General features: G+C 36.6%; 4 protein-coding genes across 4 annotated transcripts; 3 read left to right on the top strand and 1 right to left on the bottom strand.

Moving 5' to 3' along the window:
* Positions 1-846: 846 nt before the first annotated feature.
* LOC106341977 (NEP1-interacting protein 1) lies at positions 847-2,447 on the top strand. The gene is made up of 5 exons (XM_013780746.1): positions 847-1,275; positions 1,436-1,614; positions 1,712-1,795; positions 1,886-2,053; positions 2,128-2,447. The coding sequence occupies exons 1-5, from the start codon at positions 1,116-1,118 to the stop codon at positions 2,248-2,250; spliced, it is 714 nt and encodes a 237-aa protein (XP_013636200.1). The 5' UTR covers positions 847-1,115; the 3' UTR covers positions 2,251-2,447.
* A 1,091-nt stretch (positions 2,448-3,538) lies between these two features.
* On the top strand, positions 3,539-6,721 carry LOC106313420 (pentatricopeptide repeat-containing protein At4g35850, mitochondrial). The gene is made up of 13 exons (XM_013751222.1): positions 3,539-3,714; positions 3,856-4,000; positions 4,099-4,261; positions 4,401-4,466; positions 4,553-4,650; positions 4,755-4,872; positions 4,963-5,169; positions 5,276-5,352; positions 5,571-5,664; positions 5,900-5,965; positions 6,092-6,169; positions 6,258-6,359; positions 6,441-6,721. Exons 1-13 carry the CDS (start codon positions 3,687-3,689, stop codon positions 6,537-6,539), a joined length of 1,341 nt encoding a protein of 446 aa, XP_013606676.1. The 5' UTR covers positions 3,539-3,686; the 3' UTR covers positions 6,540-6,721.
* Positions 6,722-6,758: 37 nt separating this feature from the next.
* Positions 6,759-8,812, bottom strand: LOC106313429 (ras-related protein RABB1b-like). The gene is made up of 6 exons (XM_013751234.1): positions 8,658-8,812; positions 8,443-8,582; positions 7,888-7,970; positions 7,315-7,519; positions 7,124-7,192; positions 6,759-7,049 (listed from the first exon to the last, which is right to left on the bottom strand). Exons 1-6 carry the CDS (start codon positions 8,701-8,703, stop codon positions 6,957-6,959), a joined length of 636 nt encoding a protein of 211 aa, XP_013606688.1. The 5' UTR covers positions 8,704-8,812; the 3' UTR covers positions 6,759-6,956.
* A 3,547-nt stretch (positions 8,813-12,359) lies between these two features.
* LOC106323969 (aspartic proteinase-like protein 1) lies at positions 12,360-14,862 on the top strand. Its single transcript, XM_013762007.1, has 10 exons — positions 12,360-12,685; positions 12,828-12,963; positions 13,066-13,301; positions 13,378-13,602; positions 13,677-13,812; positions 13,876-13,949; positions 14,032-14,131; positions 14,226-14,283; positions 14,366-14,437; positions 14,512-14,862. The coding sequence occupies exons 1-10, from the start codon at positions 12,360-12,362 to the stop codon at positions 14,742-14,744; spliced, it is 1,596 nt and encodes a 531-aa protein (XP_013617461.1). The 3' UTR covers positions 14,745-14,862.
* The last annotated feature ends 784 nt before the right edge of the window (positions 14,863-15,646 follow it).

The raw sequence follows: 15,646 nt of genomic DNA, 5'->3' as shown, positions 1-15,646 counted from the left end.
TCATATTTTAGTTTATAACAATTTTAATACACGAAATCAAGTTAGATTTTCCATAGCATAACAACTCCAAATATATTACGCTATTGTGTTTGAAAAAATATATATACATTTTAAATATGGTTAATGTTAAAGATATTTGCTACTAATGACGTAAAACAAGATTTCTACGTTTATAAAATTGAAATCAAACATCTGTGCGGTTGCGCGGATCAAGATCTAGTTAATTATTATAGTACATTGATAATATGTGTATAAAAATTCATAAAAAATAAATAAAACGCAAAAGACTAAAAATAATATATCTAGTTTTAGCAACAAGATTTTCATTTTTATGTAAGTAAATAAAGTAATTTAATAATACATACTATATTCGAACTATAATAAATTAAATTTTGCTATTACACTAAGCAAGTGGTTTAAAAACATTTCACTGGGTCATAACTCATAGGTATAATTTCTAACTACTAATTAGTACGTACTCTCTCTCTATATATATTAATTTTAGCTAAAAGCATTAATATATAAAAAAATACATTTAAAAAGAATCATTTAATATATAAATTTAACTAATTATAAAAATCTTACACAACTTAGTTAGTCACGTAATAATCAATAAATACAAAATCTATATTTAAGATGTTAACTACTTATATTTTAAAACAAACAAAAAAAATATTTTAAAAACTATTTATACAACAAATCAGAGGGATTAATTATATGTTTTGTAAGAGTATTACAAAAAGGTAATGTCCGAATATAATTATAAGTTAAATATTATTATTATTTTTCCGCTCAGCTGAGCTTGCGCGATTTTTATATAAGTCGTGTATTTTAAACACACTGGATCATGGCAGGGAAAAGCCTAGAATTTACTTCACCTACTTTGAGGTAAAATTTCTCGAGCAGAGCTTTAATTGCAAGTAGGCCAGTCATCGGATCTTCTTCTCTCTTAAGAGCTAAGCAATAACCAACCCCATCCATCTCCCTCTCTCTATTTCTTGAATAAACTCTCTCATCTCTCTTGAATAAGCTCATCTGCTCTGTTTCTTTCTTTCTTTCCTTCTCTTTCTATACAATAGGTTTAATCTTTGGAAGGTTCTGAAACGAAACACAGAATGGCATCTTCTTCTAGATCTCAATCTGGGTTTTGTCCTCTCTCCCCGTGTCCCTCTCTCGGTAACTTCGTCGAACGGATCAAAGACGCGTGTCGTTTCCTTGTCTCTGCTGTTCTTGGCACAGTTCTCTCGGCGATTCTGACCTTCTTCTTCGCTCTAGGTCTGCCTCTCGTCTTCTATGCACATTTCAAAACTTGTTCTTTCCGTCTTTAGTCTCTATGTGGTGAAAAGTATATTCCTTTTGGATTGATTTGATCAGTTAAAGTCTTGGGGTTTATGTAAAGCTTATAAAGTTGTTTCCTTTTTGATCTTCTTCTCAGTGGGAACATTGCTTGGAGCAGTCACAGGAGCCTTGATAGGCCAAGAAACAGAGAGTGGTTTCATCCGAGGAGCTGCGGTTGGAGCCATCTCAGGAGCTGTTTTCTCCATCGAAGTCTTTGAGTCATCTCTTGTTCTCTGGAAATCTAATGAATCACGTTTCGGTTGCCTCCTCTACTTGGTGAGAGCTGAGTTCCTTTCTGAAACAACTCCTTCACTCTGTTTTTTTTTAGTAGTGTAGATTGATAAATGATTCTTTGTTAATGTTTTGGTTGTAGATTGATGTCATTGTTAGTCTTATAAGTGGTAGACTCGTACGGGAACGCATAGGTCCAGCTATGTTAAGCGCGGTTCAAAGTCAGGTACATTTGATATATGTACTATTATTGGTTGCATTAACACAATGAGATGAATCTCTCTGGACTTCTTGATCTTATTCATGTGTTGATCAGATGGGAGCTGTGGATGCAACTTTTGATGAGCTCTCTAGTATCTTTGACACCGGTGGCTCAAAAGGATTAACAGGAGACATGGTTAATAAAATTCCCAAAATCAAAATCACTGGCAAAAACAACTTGGATGCTTCTGGCAACAAAGACTCTTGTTCTGTCTGTCTTCAGGTATTTTTTTTGGTCCTAATCTCTTTATGTGGGAACCAAAAAATGAGTACTAATTTATTGTGTGAATATTGCAGGATTTTCAACTTGGTGAGACTGTAAGAAGCTTGCCACAATGTCATCACATGTTTCACTTGCCTTGCATAGACAATTGGCTACTCAGACACGGATCATGTCCTATGTGTAGACGTGATCTCTAATCTCTCCCTTTCTTACCATTTGCACAGTCTCCATCTCTCTCCTTGACCTTTCTCTTGTTATATGTATGGTCGTGATCATGTGGTTAGTCTCTCTCTATATGTACAAAGAAAAAAAGAAGTTTTGGAGCTTTGAAAACTAGAAAAACTCAACCAAATCCATTTAATAGATTGTGTGTTGGTCTCACCAAACTTTTGAATATGGTTGATTTTTTTTTCCGCAATATTCTTTAAGTTATGACGTGAAGGAAATACATTGAATTCTATGTGTGGAATCTGTTGGCTCGTGGGCCTCCAGGAGATAATATCTTGCCAAATCATTTTTTTTTTCTTGATTTGCTTTGTTAATTAGCTCTAGCATTTAAGCAAACATGTTTATTACTCACCAAACACGTCATTAATTACAATGTCAGTTTTAGCTAACGCACTCATTACGTGAGACTGCCTTTCGTTGCCAACTATAACTTGTAAACATAATTGGATATATGGTTTATGTTGATCAGTCCGTTTAATATTTATTTTCTTACACCATCAGGCATCAGTATGTTGTCTTCTAATGATGCTTGTTTTTTTTTCCCTTACATCTTCCTCATGGTTCTTGAAGTTTTAGTAAAAAGGTTTAAATCCAAATGATCCAAAACCACAATAGCCTGTAACTCTTCTAGGACTTGAAAATATGGACCAGATGTTAAAAGTTTCCTATTTCCTGTAAATAATTCTATATTTAAAGACTTTTTAACGTTGTATACCTAGGACTTTTATAAAGTTAATTGATTATTTTTTAAATGTGAACCACATCTTTTTAAATCACGAGGAGTAAACTAGCACCTCTCGAGTCATTTTACAAAAAATCTATGTCTTAAAATGAAAAGTGTTTTTATAAGGAAAAGTCATCACAACAAAGTTATTTCTAACATTTGTACAAAGACTTGATGAAATAAATGTTTGAAATTCGTTTATCAAAACTAAGTTGTTTCATCAGTTCCCACGAGCTTTGGTTAGAGTTATTTTCTTGGTCAATAATTTGCACAAATTAGTTGTATTCACGTGATATTCCGACAGATTAAAAAATTATAGTTGGGGAGGTCCCCCTACTGTAAATATCGTTTTCTTCATTCACGTGGCGGAATCGCAGTTTGATAAACCGCCACGTCATAATTTTGGATAATTGGTCCACAAACTTAGTCCATTAAGGGCCCATATAAACTCCGCGTTGATAATATCAAAATCTATCTTATGCTTTAGAAAGCGCGATCCGTTAAACTAGAACCGGTTAATACCCGGTTCGATAATTTTATTTATTTCCCGAGTTATTGTTAACCACCTAAACCCTGAGCTGCTATTATATCCTCTTCTCCGACGGCGGAACTCGATTATACAACTCTCCTCCATCTCGTCGCCTCAGATTCACTGAGCTTCGCCGGAAAATCTCCTGAGCTATGAAGTTCCTCATTCAATCCATCGCTGGTACGCTTCCCTGTACATTACCGATAGATCCTTGTGGCTAAACCAGATAGATCACATTTTCATTTGTCGATTGCTCGATCCTTCTTCGTCGCTACTTTTTTCGTGTGCGTTCGATCGAATGTATTTACGTATTGCTTACAGGGAGGAATCGATCTCTGGTTCGAGCTCTGGTTAGTCGGCGTTTCTTCGCTTCTTCTTCATCGCCGGAGGAACTCGCGAAGAGAAATTACGCCAACGATCTGTCGGAGTACAACTCGGTTGTCAACTCCGTCACAGCTCAGCGCAGGTTATTATTTGGCTAGCTTGCGTTTCATTTTTGTATTTGATGGATTCTTGAGTTGCTTGATTGATCCTTGCGTGTGTGTACATGTTGTGTTTGTGTAGGCACTATCTGTTGAGGGATGTGTATGATGATATGAAGATAGATGGTGTGCAGCCTACAGCTGATATATTCCATTCGTTTGTTGTGGGAGTGATGAAGGGTGCTCGTTTAAGTGATGCTTTCTTTTTCCGTGAAGAGATGAAGTCCATGGGGATTGCTCCTGATGTATGTCCTCTGATCTTCCTGGTTGGATTGTGTCAGTTCTTGAGAGTCTAGTATCAGCAGATTGAGTGATTCCTTGTCCAACTGTTTAGGCTTTATAGAGTGAGTTTGTTCATTGTTGACTGAGCGTTTCTTCTTGTAGGTGAACTTGTACAACTTCTTGATTTCCACTTGTGGTAAATGCAAGAATGGAAAGGAGGCGATCCGAGTATGTTTATCTTCCCCTTTGCTTTCGTATATATATCTTAATCTTTCATTCATATACCAACCTTTTGGTTTGTCTCTTTTTGTAAGGTCTTTGACGAGATGAAGAGATACGATGTAAAGCCAAATGGACAGACTTTTGTTTGCCTCCTCAATGCCTGCGCTGTTTCTGGCCATTTAGATCTTGTGTAGGTTACTGCTAATAAACCGATTCGATTCCTATTTTCTCTATTATAAGTAAGTTATGCGTGATCTAACCTTTCTTTCGTATCTGACTTGGAATAATGGTTAGGTATGCGATAGTTCGAGATATGACTGCTGCTGGTGTTGGTTTGAACCAGTTCTGCTATGCAGGACTCATAACTGCACATCTAAACAAGGAGCCTAGACCAGAAAACCTTTCCACCAAGGTAACCTGTGAAGGTTTCCTGTTGATATTTTCATTTTAATTTTTTTTCTTTCAGTAGGTTTTCTCATATCCTCTCTTTTTTTCTCAAAAGATTCTCGAGTTGGTGGAGCAGTCGAAAGGCTGGTCATCAATTGATTCATCAAGGAAGAGTGCAGAGGATATGATGTTTAGCATCAGCGAAGAAGAGCTATACAATGTTCCGACCGCTGAATATTCCCACAGGAGCAGGTTTCTGCAGAGGAATTTGACCGTGTACCACGTAGCATTCAGTGCGCTCGCTGATATAAAGGATGTACAAGTAAGATGATTTGTGTTTATTCCAAAATGTCCTTATTTTGATTTTTGAGGGAACGTTCTGTTGTGGGAGTAATAAAAGCATCTGACCAAGTAACTCTCAATGGCAGGCAACGGAAGCTCTTCTTGAGATGCTTAAGAAAGACGGAAAGAATACGGATACTTACTGCGTGGTACAAATTATGAGGTACAAATAACAGAGCATGCAGTGTGATTCTTTGACTGAGTGTATTAGACTTCACTTTTCTGTGCCAGTATATATGCCCACAAAATCAATTGGCCTAGTATATTAATATGCGATTATGTAGAATGCATTTAGATGTTAAAGCATTTGTCATTATCATAGGTTTAGTTACCAATTTAACTTTTTGTTACTTGTATATTAACACCATAAACTCTACGCAGGTGCTACCTACACTCGAAAGACTTTAAAAATGGTCTTAAATGGTTTCAAGATTACATGAACTCAGACAAAACCCCTGCCATGGAACTCTACACGGTAACTATCATCTGACCTCATCATTGGTGTTTCGAATTTTAAATGAAGAGGAAACTTTTTCTTTTCTAGTGCGGGAATGACAACTTTGATAAAATAATTTTATCCTTTTTATAATCTTATTCCCAACAAATGATTACGAAGATGGATCCATATTACGCTTCTATGTCCTGTTTTGCGTTCAGCATATCTTTGGGTGACCTATATAAATTTTATTTGTTGTTGCTCGCTTCTACAGACTCTTATAGAGGGAGCAATGACAGATTACACCGAGGAAGGAATGAAGATTGCTCAAGAGACTCTGGTAAATGCTTATAGTCTCGGCTGTACTGAAAGACGAATCCATGCGATAAATTCGCTCTGAGTATATGGCCACTGGCCAATGATAGATCCTTTGCCTGTAGAACTGACGACAAAGTCATAAATGCAGGTCAGCATGAACGATCGAAATTTCTTCTTAGATGCAAGAACTGGAAGTAATCTGCTACTCAAAGCTGCTGGTGAAACGGTAAGACCCTTTGGAAACAAACAAAAAATTGCTGTAAAGAGTTTCGCTTAGTGATAGTCAAAAACTCTGTTCTTTTTTTTTACGGCAGACCGGAGGGTACACGGTTGCCAACATGACCTGGGATCTTATGCAAGCTCGGAATATTCCACAGACACTAGCTTCTGTTGAAGCTTACTACAAGGGACTGAAAGTAATAAAATTAAGAACCCTTTTTCTCTCAATCTTCGAAGGAGAGGATTAGTTATTGATGTGGGTTTTTTTTGTGGTACAGGAACGTGAAATACCAGAGGATGATCCGAGATTGATGCTAGTAACGCGTACATTCAACACCCTGAAGCGTCAGCAAGGGACATTTCTTAATCGACGTTAAAGCACAGGGACCAAGAGGACAGTTTCTTCGTTTTCTGCCTTTATTTGATTATTATGACCTCTGTAAACCTTCCCGGTATGCCTTTCAATCAGTCTTTTAGATGAATAAGGAGACTTTTCATAAGAAGAAACTTTAACTATAGGATTCTTCAGATGTTAATCTGATTTCAAATTGCTCTTCAACCTTGGAGATCTTTGTCTTTACGTACAAAGTAAGAAATTGATTTAAAAGATGCAAACGCCTGTTTGGTTTATAAAGATCAGGCTGTACGATCTCAAATGCACCAGTTTGGTATTTTGGCAAGGAAGATACGAGAAAAAAAAAACTATACAATCTGGTGTATCCATTTGCAGAGATTAATAAAAGCAAAGTAGTTTCTGAATCACCAAATTACATGAGATACATCTCGAGGTCTCTTTAACCACAACAGCCACCTCCCTGTGCGATCGCACCGTCTCTTCCTCCAGCTGCGCCTTGAGGACGCCCGTAACCAACCTTAATGCCCGATGACTGCAAAATCCAAAAGAGATTGCAACTCATTGTAACACTCACAAGATTACAACACTAGAAGATGTTACGGTTACCTCGTTGGATACATCAAAGACACCGTCCTGAATATTCTGGAGGATCTTTCCTGCAGTCTTTATGAAGGCCTGTAGATATACACATAGTACATGTTAAATTCAGTAAACGGAAGGCATATTCTCCATAGCTCTCTATTATGACAGCTAAATAACGGAATTCGGATAGATAAATTGTAAGGTAGTATCACTACCTCCTCAACGTTCTGAGCAGTTCTTGCAGATGCTTCTAAGAACAAGAGCCCATGTTCTTTGGCAAACTGTTCTCCTTCCTCTTTGCTAACAGCTCTCTTGTGAGCAAGATCGCATTTGTTCCCAATCAGCATAATACTCATGTTAGGATTAGCATGTTGCCTAGCATCCTCTAACCAGCTCGCCAGATGGTTAAACGTCTCTCTCCTAAAACCAAAAGAACAAACTTTTGAGAACAAAAAGATCAAAGAATGAAAAGCTCCAATGATTAAACTCTCCAAATCCATCTTTTTCGTCGTATGCTCTTCTCAAAAATCCAAAACAAAGGAGAAATATATTATTTTTAGAAAGATTCCAAAACCAATTGTTTTGCTTAACATTCTACTGCTAGAGCATTGCCATTATAGCCAAGAACTTTCATTCAGATCACAAGTAACTCCCTAAAACAGTTATATCCAACCAATTCTCCTGAGATTCTAAGCTTTAACCCTTTAGCCAGGAATATAGAAGCAATAAATTCCAAAAGATTCAGGCTTTGAGAAGAAAGTATATCGTGATTAAAAAGAGTAGTAAACCTGGTGATGTCGTAGACAAGTAAAGCTCCAGCAGCTCCTCTGTAATACGACCTAGTGATGGATCTAAACGACTCTTGTCCAGCCTACAACCATCACACGTTTCGTTAAATCATAAACATACACAACACAAACACATACACTTAGGCTTTGAATGGTGACCAAGGAACGAAAGGGAACACTGAATTCCTTATCATTCCCAAAAAAATTCACCATTCACAAGGAATAGTTTTTCCTTCTTGTTCCTCTTCATTCCTTTTTTTGTAGAGAAATATAGAACAAAAACATTCCTTGTTAAATTTGATAAGGAACAAGCATTCCTTTTCATTCCTGCCATTTTATTCCTATACGTTCCTTTTCTATTCGTTCCTCGTGTTCCCGAAAAGGTCACCAGTCAGAGCCTTAATGAAAAGAACCGTCGTGTTAGTGATTAACTTTCCAATTATAAATAATCTCTCAATCAATAATATAACCTATTAATTACGACAATTAATAATCATCTCTCAATCAATAATATAACCTAACTAGACGAAACGAAAGAGAGAGATAGAATCGTACGGTGTCCCAGATTTGGAGTTTGATGGGACGACCATCGACGGTGACCATACGAGCACCGAACTCGACACCAATGGTGAGATCGTGGACTGGCTGGAACCTCTTGTCAGTAAACTGCAGAAGCAAGCACGATTTCCCCACACCTGAAACCGAAAAAACCACATGTAAAATTAGCAACCAAATCGATCTAGTATGATCGGTGGTGGAGGCTGGCTCACCTGTGTCGCCGATGATTATGTACTTGAAGAGGTAATCGTAAGACATGGCTCTGATGATGATGAATGATTGTTTTCGAAGAAGAGATTGAGAGTTACAAGTCACCGACGCACGCGCTTTTTCGGTTTTTTTATTTGGCGAGGCTTCTCGATGGGGAAGTCATCTCCTCCTCCTCCTCATCTTTAACTTAATTATTAAACAATAGAGGGACCCGATGGAAAACAAATAGTTATGTAATATGATAAATATTATAATTAATCATGTAAAACAAATAGTTATGGGGAAGTCATCTCCTCCTCCTCCTCATCTTTAAATTAATTTTTATATAAATAGTTGAAATATTTGAATGGTCCAAATAAATAGCTGAAATATTTGAATAGTTGAAAAAATAATTTAATAGTTGAAAAAATAATTTAAACAACTTTCTAAGAGGGGTCCAAATTAAAAAATCACATATGAATTAAGTAATGACTTCTATTTTAACAGTATATAGATATTTTAAAAACTTTTAGAAGCAAAAATGAAAACGTATCTCTGCAACTGATTAGAGGATTGGTAATTATGGACAAGCTGTCCTTATCCAGCAAAATAGTTTGATAAATGGGTTAAACATATATCAAGATAACCCACATTGATCAAACTCGTTTCACTTTCATTTAACCTAACTAAAATTGCATGCTTGACACATTTTAACCCAACTTGGACAGTGTCGACGGAGCAGTTTAATAGGCCGGCCCAACAAATTTTAACCCAACTTGGCCAGGACCGATTCTGAGTGGATTACAAAGCTTATTCTCAACCCAACTTCGACTGGGAAACTTACACGGTTACAAACCTAGTTACACCAGAACCTAAGCTGGACTTATAATCTACTAGTTTCGTAGTTCCGCCCAAGCGCGGAGCCGGAGACAATGATGATGCTTAGATGGGATTTTGATGTTTGTTTTGTGAATATTTTTTGTTCGGGTTTTAACCAAAAATGGTCAGGATTGAAATTTGTAAATCTCCCAGCATAATTGAATTGATATAAAAATGATTAGGAATTCATATACTTTTGATATTTCTATATATTATTTTAGATGATGTTATCGAGTATTTGTGTTATTAGTGCTTTCATGTTCAAGAATTTTGATCGACATAAAACATAAGAAGATGATAATGGAGTTGAAGAATACGAAGATTCGCTGGTGACGAAGCTCTGGAGGCTCCCCGGAGATGAATCCAAGGCGGAGCTCAAGGTCGACTTCACGCCATCATCTCACATGTGCTCAAGCTCAACGTCACACCATCTTCGCAATCTCGCCGTCATGCCATCAGCTCGAGTTCACCGTCAATCTAGCCTAACAGAGAGCATGAAGATTCTTCCCAAATCTCCATTATTCTTTTTCGTTTCTTTCACTTTTAATCTGCCGACGCATGGATCTCATATGTTTGTGATGGTGAGATTTAATGTTCTTTTGTGAGTTTGATACCTAGAAGATCTGCATATATTCTAACGGTTTAAAAAGCCTACGACAAAAAAAAAAGAAACTGCGCAGCTGATATCACTCAATATGCCTTCAATTTGAAATATTCAAGTTTTAAAAAGATCTTACCATTGCTTCTTATATATTTTCATCATTTTATTCTCACGGCATAATGAAGCAACTGTTTTTGTGCTTCTAACGACATCGGATCTCCTTTTTTCTAGTTCAACTCACTCACGCTGAAATGCACGATAAGTCGAAATTGAACAATCTGCTGATGTTACCAACTTTCGTTACTCTGTATTCTCCCTTAAGCTGTAACCAGTAGAGGAATTGTTGAGAGTTTTAAAGATGAAGGGATTCTTTGTTTAAGATGAAGTATGTATAAGGAGGATTTAAGGAGGTGTTACGAATCAAGACCATTAATAATGAATTGATTTAAGATGGGGAAATGGAGAAATTGACGAAGAAAAGCTGTTTCTTACTTTCTTGGAAACTCAAGAGTCAAAACCCATTTATCATAACATAATATCGAACCTTTTTTATTTTTTGAAGAAGTCCATTTATCATTATCATATGACATTATATCGAAAAAATGAAAAAATAATTTATTTTGAGTGAGACCCATATAATATGGCGGTTGCGTGGCTTGAACCCACAAACTGGCGAACTTAATTAGAAACCTTAGACCACTTTGTTAAAGTGTATTTTGTTGTTCATAGCCATTTTACCAAGACTATAGGGTTTTAAAAAAATAAACGCGGGTCCACAAACCTGCTGACATGGCACACCGAAGAGGCTTGAAATTGCCTCATTATAATGTTAGATTTTCCAAAGTTCCAAGTTCCCCCTGTAAGTTTGTATAATCTATCCCAATGTTGAAGAAATCACTAGACAATAAATAAGCATTCTATACAGGATTATCGATTAGGCAGATAATACAGAGTTTATACGGAGCCTAGACGTTAACCAATTATTAATGTATTTTATATCTATTTTACATTTATATAAGATATTTTAATTTTTAGATTTATTTATTAAACTATTTTTATAAATTAAATATACAAAACAAGAGAAATTAAATAAATTTATGGATTTATACCTAGGTCGCATAGAAACGGAAGCGAATACTTGGAAACGAAACGTTTCAAAACGTGGATCATGCTTTTGAGTTTTTTTTTTTGCTTTGGAAACATTTTAGAAACATCTATAAATATATATGTAACTGATTAATAATTGCATTCATTTTTATTATGTTTAGTATATCTTAGAATACAAATAAACAAATAGTCATTCTATTTAATCATACGGAAAAAATCATCATTGTACATCAAAATCATATAAGAAATTCAAAATAACAAAAACTCAATACTTAAAAAGAATGAAGAGTGCCCTGCCCCCAGCAATCACCTACTCAGTTCTAAATAAAGAAGCGTGACTTTACTAAACAAGCAAGAAAAACCCTTTCGCACTTCTTAGTAAAGCGTAAGCGCCTATTAAATAGTTTAACTAAAATACAAATCATAACCAATTGGAAAGTTCTAGCGTTTTCATAACAGAAACGCAAGTTTCCAAAACAGAAACGTAAGTTTCCACTAAGTTTCCAAACTGAGATTTTTAAGAAACAAGTTTCCAATGCGTTTATTCGAGTTTCCGAGAAATTACGATTCCGAAACGTGAAACGTACATTCAACCGAGTTTCCATGCAACATAGATTTATATTAACATTATTACTTAATTTAACAGAATTGAATTGATTTAATCCGGTTAAAATCGATTTTAAATCAGTTTAAATCAGATTTTAAGAAAATTATCATTTAAACCGATTTTTTAGAACCATGATTTACGGAGAGTATTACATTTGTTTTTGGTTACAGCAAATAAATCAACTGGATCCACCATCATCACTTTAAGCATTAATTAATAATCATTCATGGGATTAAGAAGTCAGAATAAAAACAGAAATTAGCAGGCGGGACCCACTTTTCTTCCAACACATGGACTGTTACTCACTCACCTAACGAAGAAGACGAATAACAAAATAGATCTCTCTCTCTCTCTCTCTCTCTCTCTCTCTCTCTCTCTCTCTGTTTCTCTTCCTCGCAAAGTCTACATCTTTTTTCCTCATTCCTCAAAATACCTAACTTCGATTTTCAATTTACTCCTTGATTTTACCAATGTCATGATTTTTCCCGAGAAAATAGCACAATACTAGAAGAAAACGAGAATCGATTCACAATGTCGGCGTTTTTCTTCAAGACCACTCTCTTCTTGATCCCGGTTCTGACGCTGCTACTAACCTCCCCGAGCTGCTCCAAAGCTCGAATCTTCACCTTCGAGATGCACCACCGATTCTCCGACGAAGTCAAGCGCTGGTCCGATTTAACCGGACGATTCGGTAGCACTTTCCCCCCTAAAGGAACCTTCGAGTACTACAACGCCCTCGTCCTCCGCGACCGCCTCATCCGCGGCCGCCGCCGCCTCTCCGATTCCGAGGAATCCGAGTCGTCCGCTCTCACTTTCTCCGACGGAAACTCCACTTCTCGCATCAGCTCCCTCGGATTGTAAGTTCAAGAGATTCTCTGTTTTTTTCAGTGATAAAGTTTGATCCTTTCTGATTGTAAGTTCGATTCTGTTCTCAGATGCTCTGTTTTCAGTATAAAGTCTGATCCTTTTTTTCACCTGTTTGCATGTTTTGATGTTAAGTTTGCATTACACGACGGTGAAATTGGGAACTCCGGGGATGAGATTCATGGTGGCGCTCGACACAGGGAGCGACCTCTTCTGGGTGCCTTGCGATTGCGGCAAATGCGCACCTACCGAAGGACCTGCTTACTCTTCTGTAAACGTTTTTTTTTTTAATTCAACGCTTTAACTTTACTCTGCTGCTTACGTGTCTTTTACCCACTTTGATTGATTCTATGTGTGTGTGTGGGTTTAATAGGAGTTTGAGCTGAGCATTTACAACCCTAAACTCTCGAAAACAAACAAGAAAGTCACCTGCAACAACAGCCTATGCGCGCAGCGTAACCAGTGCCTTGGAACGTTCAGCACTTGCCCTTACATGGTCTCTTACGTCTCCGCTCAGACTTCCACCTCCGGTGTTCTCATGGAAGATGTTATGCACTTGACTACGGAGGATAAGAGCCCTGAGCGTGTCGAGGCTTACGTCACATTCGGGTTAGTAGCAGCATCTCTCTCTTCTTGTGTGTGTGTTTTCAGTTTTACTGAAGAAAAATGTGGGATGTGTGTGCAGATGTGGACAGGTTCAGAGCGGTTCTTTTCTTGACATTGCGGCGCCGAATGGTTTATTCGGTCTTGGTATGGAGAAGATATCGGTTCCGAGTGTGTTGGCGAGGGAAGGTCTGGTTGCTGATTCTTTCTCAATGTGTTTTGGACATGATGGAGTTGGGAGGATTAGTTTTGGGGATAAAGGTAGTTCTGATCAGGAAGAGACGCCCTTTAATCTCAACCCTTCTCAGTAAGTGGTGGTCTCATTCACTACTTTTATCAGATTTTGCCAAGAATGCACATTTTTAATTTCATTTGTTGCAGTCCGAACTACAACATCACGGTGACTAGAGTACGTGTGGGGACAACTCTCATAGATGATGAGTTTACAGCTCTGTTTGACACTGGCACTTCATTTACTTATTTGGTGGATCCCATGTATACATCAGTCTCAGAGAGTGTAAGCATCTAAACGCCAATAATATTTCTCATAAGAGTCTATGAATCACATTGTTTTCTTCAGTTCCATTCTCAGGCTCAAGATAAGCGCCATTCACCTGATCCGAGGATTCCCTTCAACTATTGCTATGACATGAGGTATGAGTTTGTATCTATCCACAACATTCAATGCGTCTTTGTCTCCTCCACTCATATCTAATCTTGTAAACTGTGTTATCAGCTCTGATGCGAATGCGAGTTTGATACCGAGTTTAAGCCTCACAATGAAAGGAAACAGCCACTTCACCATCAACGATCCTATAATAGTCATCTCTACCGAGGTCATTCATTAGTCTCTCTCTCTCTCTCTCTCTTCTATACTTCTTTCTCTATCGTTCACTCTCCTTCTCAACAGAAAATTTGCATTTTTCACAGGGTGAGCTTGTATATTGCCTGGCCATTGTCAAAAGCTCTGAACTCAACATAATCGGACGTAAGATCAGCTTTTCTTTTTCATGGATCATGAAATATCCTTTAGATAATGAACTCACGTTGTGTACTCTTTAATGAAACAGAAAACTACATGACGGGGTATCGTGTAGTATTCGACAGAGAGAAGCTCGTATTAGCTTGGAAAAAGTTTGACTGTAAGTTTCTTTCTTCCTCTAATGTTTTTGCTAGAAACACTTATTTGTGTGTACTGACTTATCTCTTGACGCAGGCTATGATATTGAAGAGACAAAGACAACTCTTACCGGAGCAAACAAAACAGAGGCGGTGGCTCCGGCAATGGCAGCCGGGATAAGGACTCATAATAACAACTCCTCAGAGGAGCTACACAGAACAAACCAAACCAACTCCGAAAGTAGCTCATCTTCCACCAACCAAAGATTTAAAACAGTAACGCTATGGTCTTTCTTCAGATTTTTGTTCATATTATTTCCACTTTTATAGAGTTTAGTTTGTAGTAGTAATCTTCTTAAAAGTCCAATCCAAAAAACACACATTTTGTTTGTATCATAATGAGATTATAGAGATCAGCCTCTTCAGGAAATATATGTTCTTCCTTCCACTCCTACCACTCTTTCGACTCTAGCTTTGACAGTTTCTTACACATATCACTCTTATTCAACTCTATTAGAACATTATTGTCAGATAACACATATCCAAGGCGTAAACATGATTGCACCAACACGAGTCCATGACCATGTCTGTACAGATAAGGGAGAAGATTCACATTACAGATATTTGTATTTCACAGAATGTTTTGTATACTGTTTTTAAGAAATGTTCAATTTGGTGTAATATTGACATTATTTTGGTCAGCAACCAATATACATTTTAAACCAAGATGACAACATTACTAGGCTAGTAATAATCAACTAGGATAAGAAATGCGCCTTGCGCAGGATGAGTTTATTTGTATATATTATCGATAGTTTATTTTATATATTTGATCATTTTATTTATATAGATAAAATATTTTTGTTGTTATTATATAATTTCTTTCCGATTGATCAGATCAATTTTTATTAAAAATAATGGAACAAAACTATAATTAATACATCATGGGTTGATCGGATTGAACATTAAACAAATTATCACATAAAAACTTTATTTTTTCCATCGAACACATTCTTGAAAAAAGTGAACAGTATTGTTTTCACACTTGAATTATTTTGACTTTTATCTTCCATATGATTTTGAAAGCTTTCAAATCAACCATCGAATTGATAGATGTCATTTTAATGTTTTTAGTCGTATACTTAAGGAAAACTTAAATTTTTTTAATTTAAAGTTGTTTTAAAAAATTCAAAATATAACATATAAGAAAAAATCTAATTTTTTTATTATAT

Source organism: Brassica oleracea, chromosome C1 (assembly GCF_000695525.1).
Source record: "Brassica oleracea var. oleracea cultivar TO1000 chromosome C1, BOL, whole genome shotgun sequence".
NCBI classification, from domain to species: domain Eukaryota; kingdom Viridiplantae; phylum Streptophyta; class Magnoliopsida; order Brassicales; family Brassicaceae; genus Brassica; species Brassica oleracea.
The sequence above is the reverse complement of the archived record's forward strand: the minus strand, read 5'-3'. Positions and strand labels throughout refer to the sequence as shown.

What these genes read in the sequence shown, in the direction of transcription:
- LOC106341977 (XM_013780746.1), top strand. Translation starts at nt 1,116, where the DNA reads ATGGCATCTTCTTCTAGATCTCAATCTGGGTTTTGTCCTCTCTCCCCG. An exon ending in TAAGCGCGGTTCAAAGTCAG is followed by an intron (nt 1,796 to 1,885) that starts GTACATTTGATA and finishes TGTGTTGATCAG; the next exon opens with ATGGGAGCTGTGGATGCAAC. An exon ending in CTTGTTCTGTCTGTCTTCAG is followed by an intron (nt 2,054 to 2,127) that starts GTATTTTTTTTG and finishes TGAATATTGCAG; the next exon opens with GATTTTCAACTTGGTGAGAC.
- LOC106313420 (XM_013751222.1), top strand. Translation starts at nt 3,687, where the DNA reads ATGAAGTTCCTCATTCAATCCATCGCTG. An exon ending in TCCGTCACAGCTCAGCGCAG is followed by an intron (nt 4,001 to 4,098) that starts GTTATTATTTGG and finishes GTGTTTGTGTAG; the next exon opens with GCACTATCTGTTGAGGGATG. An exon ending in CAGAAAACCTTTCCACCAAG is followed by an intron (nt 4,873 to 4,962) that starts GTAACCTGTGAA and finishes TTTTCTCAAAAG; the next exon opens with ATTCTCGAGTTGGTGGAGCA.
- LOC106313429 (XM_013751234.1), bottom strand. Translation starts at nt 8,703, where the DNA reads ATGTCTTACGATTACCTCTTCAAGTACATAATCATCGGCGACACAG. An exon ending in CTGCTCAGAACGTTGAGGAG is followed by an intron (nt 7,193 to 7,314) that starts GTAGTGATACTA and finishes GTATATCTACAG; the next exon opens with GCCTTCATAAAGACTGCAGG. An exon ending in TCTTTGATGTATCCAACGAG is followed by an intron (nt 7,050 to 7,123) that starts GTAACCGTAACA and finishes TGGATTTTGCAG; the next exon opens with TCATCGGGCATTAAGGTTGG.
- LOC106323969 (XM_013762007.1), top strand. Translation starts at nt 12,360, where the DNA reads ATGTCGGCGTTTTTCTTCAAGACCACTCTCTTCTTGATCCCGGTTCTG. An exon ending in TTTAATCTCAACCCTTCTCA is followed by an intron (nt 13,603 to 13,676) that starts GTAAGTGGTGGT and finishes CATTTGTTGCAG; the next exon opens with TCCGAACTACAACATCACGG. An exon ending in AGCTTGGAAAAAGTTTGACT is followed by an intron (nt 14,438 to 14,511) that starts GTAAGTTTCTTT and finishes CTCTTGACGCAG; the next exon opens with GCTATGATATTGAAGAGACA.